Source organism: Mauremys reevesii, linkage group 3 (assembly GCF_016161935.1).
Source record: "Mauremys reevesii isolate NIE-2019 linkage group 3, ASM1616193v1, whole genome shotgun sequence".
Taxonomy (NCBI): Eukaryota; Metazoa; Chordata; order Testudines; family Geoemydidae; genus Mauremys; species Mauremys reevesii.
Genome location: NC_052625.1, coordinates 164,977,167 through 164,993,550, shown reverse-complemented (window position 1 = coordinate 164,993,550; position 16,384 = coordinate 164,977,167). Strand labels below are relative to the sequence as shown.

The 16,384-nt window shown below is 41.0% G+C and overlaps 1 protein-coding gene across 3 annotated transcripts; it reads right to left on the bottom strand.

Annotated features, from left to right (window-relative positions):
- Window positions 1-944: 944 nt before the first annotated feature.
- Window positions 945-15,948, bottom strand: LOC120400388 (glutathione S-transferase-like). 3 transcript variants are annotated; one of them, XM_039528863.1, is made up of 7 exons: window positions 15,812-15,948; window positions 9,438-9,544; window positions 7,797-7,848; window positions 6,967-7,099; window positions 5,869-6,010; window positions 4,102-4,233; window positions 945-1,307 (listed from the first exon to the last, which is right to left on the bottom strand). In XM_039528863.1, exons 2-7 carry the CDS (start codon window positions 9,522-9,524, stop codon window positions 1,173-1,175), a joined length of 681 nt encoding a protein of 226 aa, XP_039384797.1. In that variant the 5' UTR covers window positions 9,525-9,544; window positions 15,812-15,948; the 3' UTR covers window positions 945-1,172. The 3 variants fall into 3 exon arrangements, with proteins under 3 accessions (XP_039384797.1, XP_039384796.1, XP_039384795.1); XM_039528862.1 differs by lacking the exon at window positions 15,812-15,948 and adding an exon at window positions 13,378-13,500; XM_039528861.1 differs by lacking the exon at window positions 15,812-15,948 and adding an exon at window positions 12,312-12,474.
- Between the last annotated feature and the right edge of the window lie 436 nt (window positions 15,949-16,384).

The following is a 16,384-nucleotide window of genomic DNA, read 5'->3' as shown; positions in this document are numbered from 1 at the left end:
TACTTGCTGCCTCAGAATTCCTTTGATCCTCCTTTCTTTATGTTGGAAGCCAGCTAGTTTCTAAAATGGGAAATGCCATGCAGGACCACCCTCTATAAACATTAAAATCTGACAATAACTCTCAAATGATTGTCAATGGGATTTTTATCACCCTGACCTTGTTCTGCTTCAAATCTATGGTATTAGTTCTTCACTAAATGACTTTGAAAGAGGATTAGGTATTGCAGATATTCACTGTTCGTATCAAATACATTTATTTATTGAATTGTCTTGCTAATATTTCTGTATTATAGCTTGTTTCATATTATTTCGTTTTTGAATTGTACAAAGGCATCCATTACTTACTGAACGTCATTGTGAGCCAGCAGAAGAGTTTTACATCTCTGGGCAGAGTCCTAGCACCTGACACCCAATCAAGCACCTCTTTTCTCAAACAGAAACTTAGGGTTAGAACTACTGAACTTCCAACAATAAAAGCACATTAGCTGCTTAAAACATGCGTATGAGTGTTGCAGCAGCAGAACCAGCACTGAAAAGAGGCTCACTTAAAAAATATAGCATTTGGGACACATCAATAAATCAGTGACTGCAGAGGGAAAGGTAGTTAAAAACAACTACTGGCCTGAACCATGACCCTAAACCTGAATACACTTGAACATCAGGATTGATTCTGTATCCAAATGTGTCTCATGCCCATTTTGCCAAGGACTACCTGTTCTGCCTCTTTTTCTCTGGAATTATAATGTTCTCTGCCTTGCAGTTAGGGTGTACTAGGACTTCCCTGAACTGCATCATGTTACCTAAATGGCTCATGAGAATACGGTAGGCTACCATAAAGAGACAGTGTAGGGAACCCTGATCTGTATAATCAAAGCCCAGCAGTCATAAAATAAATTGCACTCAGACAACAAGAGTAATGAGATGTTTTATTTCATTTTATTCTCTTAAAGCTAGTGGTTTAATGTCACCCCTTTTGCTCTGTGCATTCTATAATTCAGTGAACCATTTCATGTGCTAGCACAATTATTTGGATTTACTGTGGAAATTTCTGCAAACATAATTTCTAGCTTGTGTTAACTGATTTTGTCTCTATAATTTTCACACTTTGAATTAACTTCACTTTGCAGTTTTAATAGCTAATACACATCTCCAATAAAACAGCTGCCATGATTTTAAGCAACATTGCCAATGTTGAAAATGCTCATCACTTTTGGAAGTATTTTTTCATCTAGCGGTGGTTTCCTCTGGCTGCCAGGCTGCAGGAATTTCTTAATTGTGGGGATGTTGCTTATCCTTGCTTTAAAAGCCTGAAATGAGAAACAGTACAACATTTAACAGCAAAGAAATAACAGAGCAAAAGATACTTGGATTGGACATATGTTAATCGTGTTTTAAAAAGAGATCTTCTGGCCTGACCCTGCAATGAATTGTAAGTGAGCTGTGCAACAAAGCCCCATTGATTACAGGGAGGCTCTGTGCAGGTGCAGGGCACTGTCCACCTGGGACTTAATGTAGGATCATGCCCTCAGAGCTGGTTGAAATTTTCTTAAGAACTTATTCACAGAAAATTTGGCTTGTGACAGCAACCTCAATTGTCCTGGAAACATTTCATCATCATCTAATATTCTGACACACTGAGCCAGAAAGGGTTAAGCAACTAGCAGGCTACATGACCCAAATTCAGCCTTTAGAGACATATTAGAAAAGTATGTGAATGGTAATTAGGGCCATTCCATGTTAGATTGACTAGAGCTTTGAAATGCAAACCTGTATTGTTAGAGAATTAGAGGTAATACTAATTGTATGTGTTTACTTATATCTTGTTAGATGCTAACCATATAAAGAGATGGTTCCTGTCTGTTACTATATTCTATTGATTCAGAGGTCAACAAGGTAATGGAACTTGGATGTCATAATATTGTCTATATTTCTCTTTGAAGTTTGTAGAAAACTGTCTATGAACTGGTTAATGGATAATTACCTTATGCTGATGAATGCAACGAGTTACCTGTGTATACATAGGAAATTGGAGGTTTTACTTCAATGCCACAATGCTTTGCCCAAGGAATGCCTGCTATCAAGAGGCTGCCAGAGAACTATAAAAAGAACTCTAGGGCCCTGATCCTGTATCTGAGCTCTGCTCAAGTTTCATCAGGGGAAATTTGAGTCACAAGACTGAGGTCTTCAGCTCCAGTCTGTATCACCCTAATATTGACTGTAACCTATAGAACTAATTCTGGAAGAACTATTTGCATCTCTAAAGCTCACCATCTCTACTATGAAACTGACCTAAAAACTCTATTCATATCTCTATGTATAATGAACTTTTAACCTACAGTCCCTCTCTTTTCTAATAAATCTTAGCTTAGTTAATAAGAATTGGCTGTAAGCATGTATTTGGGTAAGATCTGGAATAGTTATTGACCTGATAGGTAATGTGTCCACTCCCTTAGGATTGGTAGAACTTTATGATGAACAAGATTTTCAGTAATCCTTATCATATTTGACTTGGCTGTCTGGGTTGGAGCCCAAGACTGGGTTGCTCTAAGAGAACTGGGTTTTGGCTTCTGGGTCACCAGTAAGATATTGTAGAAGCTGTTTTGTTGCTGGCTTGGTGAATCAAAGTATTCAAATAAACCACCAGTTTGGGGGATCATCTGCCCCATTCTTTGCAGTTTGCCCTGATTGAGCAGACTCAGCGTGTCCCCCCCTGGGGACACCAATCACAGTTTCATTTTGACATTGTGGAGAAAACCCCACTTTTGCTTTCTTATTGTAACTTTTTTTCCCTACTCTGGAAAAAGGATGGAGAAACGATTCTCTCCTCCCTCCTACCCCAACAAACACTAACTCTTTTTTTCTACCATTTTCTAGTACCACTTTTTAAAAAAATAAGTGGGGTTTTCCCTGACCAAAACCAATTTTGCTTAGAAACTTCTCACTGAACATATTTTCTTTTTTGAAGGAAATTCCTAATCGTTTTGCAAACATTTCCCAACCAGCTCCAGTGACCCCAGATAGGTAAGACCCAAAACTTAGATTATTTTTTTAACAAAATAAAGTGTTACAAATCCTAATATAAATGTTTTAATACATTTTAAAATCTAATTCAATCAATATTTTTGTTGGCATTTAGACCCACCCTTGCCGTGTTTGCAACCCAAACATGGCAACTTTGCATGAGAGAGAGAAGGAAGCAGCTGCTGGAGCTGGCAAAGGAAAGCTGGGGAAGGAAATGCAGTGGAAACACTAGGAACCTTTAATCTGAGCTGTTCCTGAGCACCACCATGTTAGCACAATGTTGGTGCTGGAGGATTGAGAATACAAGGAAGCACACAGTAATTTGTAGGCCAGTAGGCACTCCTGGGGATGATCTAGCCCTGCAGGTATCTCAGGCCCACTTAAGGAACTCTCTGAATACCGTCTGGTTCCTTCAAAAGAGAATTACCATATTTCTAGCTATCTGTTCAGATTCTAAGAGAACCAGGTGAGGGATGGTTATGATATTGCAATCCACCAAGTTCAGACCTGATTGTAAATCTAATTTTTTTCTCATGTTTGAGCAGATTCAAAACCAATGTTGGTCTTCTTTTCAGATGAGGGCTTTGAAAGGTAGAGATGAATCCAAACTTCATAGCTTGGACCTAGATCCAATTTTTTCCAGAGCTCTCATAGGTTCAGATCTGCTTTTTCAGTTCAGGCTCATTTCTCATTGCAAGGCAAAACACTGCTTGGGCTGTATTCTGCTTTTGTTTACACTAATCTAAATCAAGAGTAACTCCACAGATGTTCATGTACCTATTCTGGTGTAAAACTGAGGGCAGAATCAGGCGCTCTGTATCTTTATCTCAATGCGGTTTAAATCATCAAGCCAAATTCATCCCACCTCCATTGGCTTCAAGGATTAATCGGACCCCATATTCTTATACTACATAACATGATTTGATCAGTAACAGTTTTTAATTTAGGCAATATCTGTAACACTTGTACATGTTTAAGAGCCAGATTGTCAGCTAGTGTAAAGCAACATAGCTCCATTGACTTCAGTGAGGATCTGTCCCTACACATTTCATTGTCTGTTAGAGCTATTATTTCTTTTACCTGTAAGACAGGGAATTTAGAGAGTATATCAGGCTTGCACTCTTCTGCCATTAGAATGGTTTCAAGCAGCTGTACATCTGCCCTGCTGAATCGGTTGCCAACAAGAAAATGCTGTCCATGATCTTTTAAAGCCTAGAGGAAACAATGAATTTATGGCTATAAATGAGACATTCTGTGCTCTGGATAAATACATAAAGCTAAGCCTAATCTGACATTTCAAAAGCACATCTAGGTCTGTCTACGAGTTACCCTTGAAAGGAAGCAATATAAAATACAGCATTGTTTGAACAATTAGAAAACTCAATTTCACCATTGCATTAGGCCAAGGGTCAGCAACCTTTCAGAAGCGGTGTGCCGAGTCTTCATTTATTCACTCTAATTTAAGGTTTTGCGTGCCAGGAATACATTTTAACATTTTTAGAAGGTCTCTTTCTATAAGTCTATAATATATAGCTAAACTATTGTTGTATGTAAAATAAATAAGGGTTTTAAAATATTTAAGAAGCTGCATTTAAAATTAAATTAAAATGCAGAGTCCCCCAGACTGGTTGACAGGACCCAGGCAATGTGAGTGCCACTGAAAATCAGCTCACGTGCCGCCTTCGGCACGTGTGCCATAGGTTGCCTACCCCTGCCTTAGGCCTTATTCAAAATAATACAGCTTTGGGTGTGACAGGAAGGTTTGGTCCCTTTGATAGTAGGAGGTTTTAAAATCTGTAGCTTTTATGATCACAGCTGAAATGATTTGGGCATGGGGATTTACTAGTCCTGTTCCATGGTCCTCCACCTCAATGCAAGAGTGACCAGGCTCAGAAACCATTTGAAATAAATAAGCGACTTTAAGCAATTCCAGCTAATAGTTTTATTGCCAGTGCAGACAAAGCATAATCCTTTTTAAAAAAAACCCACAAACGTTTTATAGACCAGGTGGAAAGACACATTATTTTACTAGTTGTTGTTATAAATAATACTGTATAGTGTGCTATAGGTGTGTGCAGGTGCCAACTGAAAATTGATCATAAAATGTTTGCACAAGGTTGTTTCCAAACACTATCGATGGTGCGGTGTAGACAAGGCACATCTGATGGAGCCTCCTGACACTCCGTGCAACATGATAGTTATTCCAAATAGTTATAGGGGGTTCACAAGAAACTTAGAGAATCCCAAGCCACTACAACTTTCTCAGTTCAGTGAACAGTAGAATATATTGGGCCCCTTCACCTATTCCTGCACATTGTGCACCCTTCTCTCATTTCTCCCAATAAGGGGTGAGTTTGGTGTTGGAAGCTTTACATAGTTATCCAATTCCAGGTCTGTTCTTGAAGCCCAGCTAGCGCTTGGCTCCACACACTGGGTGTGCTACGAGCAGAACTGTAATGTACTTTATGTAGCACGTACATTGTACAGACGGCACCATGTACTAAGAATACTTCAGGAAGACACCTAGCACAGAAGAGATGCTAATGCTACCTTGGCATCAAACATAAAGTCTCTCTTAAAGGGACTTACTAAAAGATGTCACTGGAAATTTGGAGTACAAAAATTATCCTGGCTCTTACGCAGCTTTTGCATTATGAGGCTAAGAAAATCCCATCAAACAAGCTCATAAATTTATACTTTCCTTAACTAGCTCTCCCATGGGCACTCCAAATATATCTGTTCTCCTACAATACAGGCTGAATGTGCATTTACTAGCATAGATCCAGGATATATTATCAAGTGACCAATACTCCAGTGGTTGTAAATTGTTGCCTTACTGCCACATACCTTTTCATATACAGGGAAGTACCTGGTTGTGGCCTTCTCAATGATTGTGGCAAGATGCTTTGCTTTTGTCTCCGGTGGCTGGACAGGATGATACATAATCATTTCATTCAGATCCATTGTTGCTTCCACATACATATCAATCCTGAAAGGCAAAGTGTGTTCACATTGGTTTGAACAACTAGTATTCATATAGATTCCTTCAGTGAAATAACTCCAGGGTCGGGAGGCTAAATGCCGGAAGATTTACCACTGACCAATTTGTATTTGCGGTTTAAAAAAAAAACAAAAAACAACCCAGTAGATATATGACATCACCTCCTTTTTTCAGAGATGGTTGGAATCATCTGTACTAAAGATGGGCAAATATTTTTATACTTAACTTCTAAAAGTTAAACATAGCTATCTAAATTACCCAAATCTCTATTTAGGCACCTAAGTGAAATCAGTGAGAGGGCAAGACCTAATATTAGTGGCACACAATGTTTCTCATTAAGAATTAAGTTGGGACATCACTTTAGCTATAAGTGATATTTGTATCTATAGCCACTAGACCATCATACAATAATACAATTTATTTGCACTTGCTAATTAAACTGAGGAATTTGGGGACACATAAAGAGAGTTCTCTGTCTGCACAAGCATCCTTCCCCTAAATATGCAGTTCATGGGGACAAAGGGCAGGGATTCCCTTGGCTCTTAGCTTGCAAGAACTGTTTGTTGCTTGCTCCTGTGGGAGACAAGTAATGGGGTTGTGTAAACCAGCAGTCTTCCTGGAAATGGAGAGTGATATTAGGAGAAATACTGACCTCTGCAGCTACAGTACATTTGTTATCTGACTGGCTGAGTTTTGAAAACTGCAATGACCTCTGATGAGCTAATCAAGATGAACTCACATGTACTTTTTTTGCATATCTCTAATCTAATCTAGTTATTTAACATTGTTCCAGACCTTAGTATTGTTGACCTCGGTTGGAAGTAAACAGAAATGTGCTGGCTCATCATATAATTTATCAGTAGTCAGGATTTTTTCCCCTTTATACTGCACATAGAATAATTATTTTTTATTGCTATTAGAAAAAGGTAGTGCTGTTACAGTACAGTGCTCTCTCCTTCAGGTCCTTCCCATAGAGGTTGTGTTTCCCTGCTATGTAGTTGAGAATGGCTCTGGTCTGCACCATCTTCATCCCATCAATTTCCACCATGGGCACTTGTTGAAACAGCAGGGCTCCATCTTTTAAAAGAAAGATGAGAAGTATGACTCAAATAAATTACAGTCTTTTCCCCAAAACTATTATCATTGCAGTGGAGTTGAGAAAACCTCTAACTTGCTATTTTCTTTTTAACTTGAGGGTCTTTTATCTTATACTGTGAAGTGAAATAGCATGTGAATGCTATTTCTTGTGGGAAAGGGTAAACCCATTAATAGCTTGGATTATAACAATAAACTTCTTAGAATTGCTGCAAATCCAATAAAGTCCCCAAAATAAAACCTTTAATGGTGATTTAAAGAAAGGGACAAACCGAGCATTGTGTAGTTTACTCAGGTAAAGTTCCCACTGAGGTCAATAGGGGAAGACGGAAGGATTTGGCCCCTAAGAAAACTTTTATCATGCTCAATATGAACTTTCCAAAATAATAACTTTTTATACATCATCATTAATCTGACCATCTCAAATCACTATACCAAGCAAGCTATAGAGTAACATATGTTACGGTTATAAAACTGGTATAACAGATGTTGTCCAATATTTGGACAGATGGTGTCCAATATTTGAGTGAAAGAAAATGGTCTTACTGCAATGTGCAATTATGATTCATCATGTTCATGAACCAGTCCAGATTTTCTTTTTAAAAGACAATTACATTTTCAAGAATTCCACATTAGGATCCACAAACAGTTCTAATAAAAAACTAATTAAAAAACTTACCCTGCCGTAACTTTAAAAGACCTTCCCTTGTTTCAAAGAATTGTTCTTCAAACTGGAAAACAAATGGGTAAAAAAAGTGAAAAGGGTCTCATTGTTACTGCACGGGTTAGGTTAGGAATCACTTGAGAAAATAATGATTAACAATTATTTGCTTTTAGAATTTTTCATGTAAAAAGCAGTTGAAGACTAAAATATTCTGTATTTAGATAAAATCCTGCCTCTGTCACGTTCTCCCTTTACCCCGTTTATGCTTAATTAAAATGCCTTTTGTGTAGGAGCTTTGTTAGATTGTGGCTAGCCCTGCCAAGGTGTGCAAGGTGACCAGAGAGCAAAACAAATGTTCTTCTGTGCAAGAAGCAGGCACAATGTTCTTGCCTGTCATGAGTGCAAGGACTGGGGTGTCTACTTCCCTGTGGTGAGCTGAAAGCAGAGCCAAGCATGGGAGAGGAGGGAAAGCACACACAGTAGCTGTGGGACTATTCTATGATTTTGTTTTTGCCACAGCACATGGGTGGCAAGGGAAGAGAAAGGGTTGTGCAGCAGCAAGACTCCCCAGAGGCTTCCTGGCTGATTGCCAACAGGCACGTCAGAGCAGCCGTGTACCCCTCTGGCATGGCTTCCAGAGTTAATGTTGAAAGCAATTAGTTTCACAAGATACTCACTAATATTAGTGCTGTGTAGGGCATAGTGGCCCCAGCCCCACAATGATAGGCATATGGTCTCCATCTTAGCCAATATCAGGCACTGAAATGGGGACTTTCAGAGTTGGAAGCACGCTTCTTTATGGCTTGAGGTAAAGAGCCAGGCTCACAGGTGAAACTGTGAAAGACTTATATCCTCTGTGGCCTGGGAACAGAGCGGGGAACATATAAAACACTGACTACAATGGCCGTCAGTGAGTATAGAATCTGGGCCCTATTATTTGACCTAATGGAGCAGCTCCGTTAACTGTAAGTATGTCCATTGTCACCAGGGAAAGCCACTGAAGTGATCACACACCTAGTCATAAGTTTACATGCTGGCTGTATAGTCACTTGTATACGTCCAGTTCTGGGCACTGCATTTCAGGAAAGATGTGGACAAATTGGAGAAAGTCCAGAGAAGCGCAAAAAAAATGATTAAAGGTCTAGAAAATATGACCTATGAGGGAAGATTGAAAAAAATTGGGTTTGTTTAGTCTGGAAAACAGAAGACTGAGAGGGGATAGAATAACAGTTTTCAAGTACATAAAAGGTTGTTACAAGGAGGAGGGAGAAAAATTGTTCTTCTTAACCTCTGAGGATAGGACAAGAAGCAATGGGCTTAAATTGCAACAAGGGAGGTTTAGGTTGCACATTAACTGTAAGGTTGTTTAAGCACTGGAATAAATTGCCTAGGGAGGTTGTGGAATCTCCATCACCGGAGATTTTAAGAGCAGGTTAAACAAACACTTGTCAGGAATGGTCTAGATAATACTTAGTCCTGCCCTGAGTGCAGGAGACTGGACTAGATGACCTCTTGAGGTCCCTTCCAGTCCTATGATTCTATGTGCAGTGAGTTTTGAACTAATGATTTCCAGTTGGTCACATCTGCAATATGGAACAGTCATTTCCACCAAATTATGCATTGCCAGCTTGGTTTCTTTATAAAACAGAAACGAACCTCGATTCCAGCTGCTGCCAACAACCACCGTATTGTTTCCATTCGGCCTCTTCCATTGAAATAGTACAATTTGGGTTTCTCAGCCATCCTTCCAAGTGTCTGGCTTCCTGTTAAATTAAATAAAGGAAAAGATTTCAAAGGATCAACATGAGAGAGATCAGTGTCTGTGACTCAGGAAGTCAGCACTTCATTCTCAAGTCTCCCTGCTCACTGTATTTAATATAGCTGAATTTCTCAAGCACCTGACACTAGGGCTCCTACTTGCTACAATTATACAAATAAAAAAATAATAATAATGCTGGATGCTGGCTATAAAACAAACAAACAAAACAATACACCAAGGACAAGACAGGAGAAGTAGCTTTTCTCAGAATGCTGGAATTCTTCTCTCTCAATGCTGGAGCAAAAGGCTCAGAAAGGCACTCACTGATGGAGGGATTTGTAGCTAAATGCTAAAGCGCCTGGTAACATTGTGGGGAAGGGGTTGCACTACCATAGATGCTGAAATAAAGGCCTAAAACATCTCAGGTTAGGGAACCCTTTCTTCTTCTTTCTTGCATTCCCTTCTCTCTTTCCCTGTGTTGGTTGTCCCCTCCATCCACCCCAAATGGAAGCTAGCTGGCTTCCCTGCCCTATTGCTGCTCCTGTTGTCTCATGGAGAGAAACCCATTTAAATGGACTGAAATGCCATGAGATTGACTGTTTTGTGAGATTTTTGCCATTTGGGGCCAATATCAGGAACATAGCAAGTCTTGTACGATTTTTGTCCAGTCCAAAATCAGAAGTGGATAAGGGCTCCACAAAGAGCACTGGATTCAATTTTATTCATTCCCTAACGGCTGTGAGGAGTTCTGCTAAAAGATCCTAATCATGCAAAACACTTGTGCAATGAGCTGAATGTCAACGCTGCTGTTTTAAAGTCAACAAAAGGAAGAGACTAAAGCTCTGAAGTTCAGATTAAGCAATGAAATGTGAAATATCTGTCCCAGAAGACTGGACTAAAAAGCAAATTGAATAAGTTGCGCAATGGCACTAGAAGCTGTTTCAATGCTGGACTCTGGGAGCGCACCTATATGTTCTTTTTGCAAACTATAATATCCACCAGCAGAAAGGATTTACTATTGGTTGAGGGGAAATAAAGGTGATTCCAAAGACTTTAAATGTTAAAGGCCTGATGATCAGAGAAATTTCTCTGAAAGTGCCATTGTGGAACTTCCTTGACCTTCAATCTTCTTTTAGCTCCTAATTTCAAGGGACAAGTTACTATGTCATTAATCAGTTAGTGGCTTTGCTTTGCTGCTCAGAGCCTTTGATAATCTGGCCTTCATTTAAAAAAATAGCTGAAGTGTTATCCATGATATGTGAAAGCCTCACTTTTTTATGAATTTGCCACCTATGCTGATAGTTATCTGTAATTCATTCAAACAGCTGCTCTCAAACAGCAGTCTCTGGTTACAAGATGTTAACTTTTTCTTGTTTGTACCTGCTTGTTTGCACCTGCTAATCCATGTGATATGCTAAATACACATGAAATACCTTCCTAGTATTACTTTTTCATGCAAGCAATTGCTGTCCTTGCACCTGGAATGTTATGCAATTACAAATGGGAAGGGTGTGTATGTGTACGTGCAATACACCCCGGTAAAATATGGCGCACACTGAAAAGTTTGAGAACCCTTGCATTAAAATGACTAAAATGTAACTCACGGTGACAATTTTAAAGCCTAAAATATTTCAGTCCTAATTAGTAGAGTGCTTTATAACTGAGAAACTCAAAATACTGTACAGATGAGACCAAATATCATTATGACCCTTTTACATAGAAGGGAACTGAGGTATGTATGGGCCTTTCCCAAGACCACCCAGCAAATCAATGGCATAGGCAGATAAGAATGGTCATAATGGATCTGACCAATGGTCCGTCTAACCGCATATCCTATCTTCCAACAGTGGTCAATGCCAGGTGCTTCAGAGGGAATGAACAGAACAGGCAATCAGGGAATGATCCATCCTCTGTTGCCCAGTCCCTGCTTCTGGCAATCAGAGGCTAGGGATACCCAGAGCATGGGGTTGCATCCCTGACCATTTTGGATTAGCAGGTGGAAGCAGGGACCTATCCTCCATAAACTTATCTAAAAAAAATAACAGTCTCCTGATTCCTAATCCAGGGTCCAACCACTGAACCACATTATCTCCCAGTAAGTGCCATTTAAAAATAGAACATGCATGTAACAGCATGCTAGTGCATAGTAGTAGAATTAATTAGTCAATTCTAGTGCTCATTAAGCTATTATGATATTTGTCATCACTTCTATTGGTAACACATTTCTGTCAATAATTATGAAGTGTAAAACTCTTAAATATAAAAAAAATCAGAATAGTGGGACCGATCCTCAGCCAGTGAAGTCAAGGGAACGATAATGATTTGTACCAACTGACTGTGTGTTTTCATTAAGTGTAGTAGTGAGGCCGAAATTAAAATACTATAAATATAACACTGTTCCTTCAGCATTTTCTCTAATAATTTTGCCTTCACCTCAAGAGGTCTGATACTTGCAGCGTGTTATATAAATATAGTGTGCTTTAGAGTGTTGCCACACGTCAGAGAATGACCAGAATAAATTAAGATTCAGAGTCCATTTACAGAAAAACTCCCCCCCAAAATGCTTTATTCTAACCAGAAAGCTGTGGTGTGTTCTGTATGCTTTGGCAAACCTTCAGCTATTCACCAAGCTAGACTTTTCCCTGTTTTATAAATAAAGGAACTCAGACAGTAAAGACTCAGAAAAGAACCTCCTTAGATACATTTTCTCTAGTAGCCATTTTGTTGTAGTTGCAGAAAAGAAAGTCTAAAGCAAAATGATATTGTCCTACCTTCTGCATTCAATGAAAAGATCTTTTTCACCAGCCCCAACTGCCTCCTGTGTCCTCAGGAAGGTGTTATGGTATTTCTTATGGAGGAGTTCAGTTCTTTTTTTTTTTTTTTTGATCATTTTAGATTATCTCCTTCCCTCCCACAGCCAGCTTGTGCAGCAACAAGGAGAGTCCAGTGAAAAGACTTTTTTCATTCCAAGTTTACATTCCTGTTATTGCTGCCTCTCTCCCTCACTCCTTCTCCTCCCTCAGCTTGTGCTCCCAAACTGTATCCATGCTAGCCTCTCTTTTCAGAAAAATGTCCCAGTACTGAAGTAATCAATTTAATTTGCAGCAAAGGAGATTTAGATTACATGTAGAAAGTTTTTCCTAATATCTAAGGATAATTAAGCACTGAAACAGGTTACCAAGGGAGGTGAGGAATCCCTGGCCTTGGAGGTTTTTAAGAACAGGTTAGACAAACACCTGTCAGGGATGGCCTAGGAATTTTTAATCTTGCCTCATGGCAGGGCGGAGGATGGACTAGATGACCTCTTGAGGTCCCTTCTAGCCCTATGTTTCCATCATGGCTAACACCAGTTCAGGCTCCATCAGGAGGAGCAACAGTGTGAGCACTAGTGTAGATAGAGCTATAGGCAATCACCAGCATTTTTAGCACTGTGTCATCTCACTCTGCTCAGAGCAGGTCTACCCAATTTAGTGGAAAAAATGCTGGCAGCACCTAGTTTATGCCAGCTCTCCCATAGTAGCTAATGCCATGGCAACAACGGAGCTGAAATGGTGTTAGCAACAAATGCCCAGTGTTCACTTTGCCCTCAGAAATGCCATGTCTTGATCCTCCCTGAAATCATTATTTTTTAACTTTCTCCTCTTAACATTCTGATGTCTGGATACCCCTTTTCTCCCTGTGCTACAGCACCTGAACTACTTTAATGCACATCAACCCTACCATACAGAAAGTTAGCACAGCAATTTTATTAATATTTAATCCATTAGACCCATTCACTGAAGTTACTTTCAAACAGTTTGGTCAACTCCTTGTACATTTCTAAAGATCAGTACTAACCTCTGTGACTCCTAATCCAGTCCAAACTCTTCTTGAATAAGAAATTGTGCCTTTCAGTTATAAGGTTTTGTAGCTCCACCTACTGGGAGGTGAATCCAATTTTGTCCAACAGGTAAAGGAAACACCCACTGTTAAACAAATGAAATCAGTTGGCTCTGGCTGCTTTCTGACTTGTCACTTGCATCAGAACTTTCCTAATACATACTGGGCTAATCCACAAACCTAAAAGTCCACAAAAAACTCATGATGGATTGGGACAGCTGTTTCTGGAAAGCATCACTCATTGTGTTTTCAGTATTACCCCTTCTAGGCGGGAGGCAGCATCTCCCATCTAGCGGTTAGGGCCCACGATGACGGCTACACCCAATGGTTAGTCTCTGGCAGCAACTCCATCTAGTGGGCACAGTTCTTCCATGGAGTAGGAGAACCTCAGCCCTGCCTCTCCAGCGGGTTCTGACTCAGGGCTCTGGGAGGCTGGTTCGGCTTCGCTCACCCTGCAGTGCCTTGCGTCAGCCTCAAGTCAACTTCCCTGAGTCACTTTCTCCCTTCCTTTGCATCCCAGCCAACCATCCCTGGGGAGTGCTGCCTTCTGGGCTCCTTGCCATGGTCCCAGTCTCTTGGGGGCTGTGGCTCCCCCCATTCCCAGGCTTGTTGCAGGATCCAGCCATGTCTCCCCTGACGCCTCCAGAGCTCATCCTTCTCCTTGGCCTGCCAGCACCAACTGAACTGTCTGGCTGCCTTTTAAACCCTGCCTCCACCCCAAGCATGCTTGCTACAGGTGGAGGGGCAGGGCCTCCTGAACCCAGAGTTGCTTCTTAATCCCCTTCTGTCCAGTGAGGAATTTATACACCCCATCACACACCTTCCCTCTTCAGAATCAGAACCGGGAAGCGGTTCTGAGGTTCTTGCAACCCCTGTCTCTCAAGGAAAAAAAAATCTGCATTTTTGTGATCCTTCTCTAGCAAGTGAAGGATTTCAGAGCTATACAGCTGCAGAGAGACGTACCACCGCATAATCCTGGGGCTGGTGTTCTTTCGTGGTGTTCAGCCTCTGTAGCAGCACATGGTCAGTCACTCGCTGAAAGGCATTCCCCCAAAAGTAGTACTTTAAAGCATCCACTGCCCATTTCACTGCTAGGGCCTACTTCTCAGGGAGCAAGTAGGCAGTTTCTTGCAGAAACAACTTCTTCTCCATTTATGTTTAGGGATAGCATCTCACCCAGGCCCACCTTGTAGGCGTCTGTTTGGACTGTAAACTTCTTGTTGAAGTTGAGATGGGCAAGCATGGGTTCTTGGCTCATCCACTCTTAGCTCCTGGAAGGCCCTGTTGGTGGCTGTCATAGGTCTCACCCCCACTTAGAGCTGTTGGGTTCCAATGTGGGGACCTGCACTGGTTTTCCTCTAAACTAAAATCCTAGTTTAGATCTAGTAAAAGCTGCCACCACTCAATCAGGTATGTGGATTGAGACACAGTCCTTCCCCAAAATCCTAGGGGATTCCAAGAGCCCCAAATCCTTGGAGTTCTTACACCCAGGAGAAATAAACCATTCCCCCCTGCTTCCTCCCCCCTCCCTTTTCCTAGGAGAGACACCGGGATTTAACTACACAGGGATACCTCCCCCTCCCCTTTCCCTGAGAATCCACCCAAAGAAAGATCAACCAAGTCCTTAATAGAAAAGAATTTATTAAAGAATAAAAAAAGAAAAGTCACTGTCTCTGTAACCAAGATGGAACAATACAGGGTCTAAACTTATTAATCTCTGGAGAGAATTCCCCCTCCCCCCTTTCTCAGTAAAAGCAATATCAGCAAACTGGAATAAAGAATTTCCTTTAGCAAACACACAATTGCAAATATAGAAAGCAACTCAAAAGACTAATCCGCCTTTCTAATTAATACTCACTATTAAATAGTAGAAACTACTCCAGGAGAACTTGGAGACATGACTGACCTCTCTTAGATCCAAAGAGAGCTCCAACAAAGAACACAGACAAAGGCTTCCCTCCACAGAGATTTGAAATTATCCTGTTCCTTGATTGGTTCTCTGGTTAGGTGTTTATCAGGTACTGCATGTTAACCCTTTACAGGTAAAAGAGACCTTAACCCTTAACTATCCGTTTATGACAGAGGCACCGACCACAGGATTGTCCTTTATCTAGTGTTCTTTACCAGGTCTGTCAAGGGCACCACAATGGTAGTGAAGTTGGGTATGAAGTACTGGTAGCACCCCATGAGGCCAAGGAAGCAGTGTACCTGGCATTTTGTCATGGGAAAGGTACATTGTGCCAGGGCCTGCACTTTGTCGATGAGCAGTCTCAACTTCCCCCATTCTACTCGGTAACCCAAGTAGGTCACCTCTTGCCGGGCCAGCTGGCATTTGGTTGGTTTGGCTATTAGTCCCGCCTCCTGAAGGGCTTGTAATGTAGCTGATACATACCTCAGGTGGTCTTCTCAGCTCTGGCTGTAGATGACAATGTTATCAATGTATGCCTTGGCGTACAACATGTGTGGGCGGAGCACCCAGTCCATTAGACGCTGAAAGGTGGTCATGGCCAAAGGCATGATTTGAACTAAGGTAGAGAAGGCTGTATTTTCCCTGGACTCAGCAGTCAAGCCAGTGATACTTTCTGAGATCCAGGGTTGAAATATATTGGGCAGTCCTCAGTCTGTCAAGCAGCTTGTTGACCTGGGGAATCAGATAGGCATCGAATTTGGAAATAGTGTTTACCTTCCAAAAGTCAATGCAAAAGTGGGTCAATCTGTTGGCCTTTGGCACCAATATGATGGGGCTCCACCATTCACTGGGATTTCTCGACTACCCCTGTATCTCCATCATCATCTGTAGCTCCTGCCAAACCATTTCCCACAGCTTTTACAGCAGGGGTTGAGGGTTTTCACAAACTTTCTTCCCTGGCTCAGTGTCTATATGGTGCTGTGCCAGGTGTGTATATTCCGGTCATGCTGAGATGACCACACGGAAGGCTTCTATCAGCTGTTGTAGCTGGTGTTC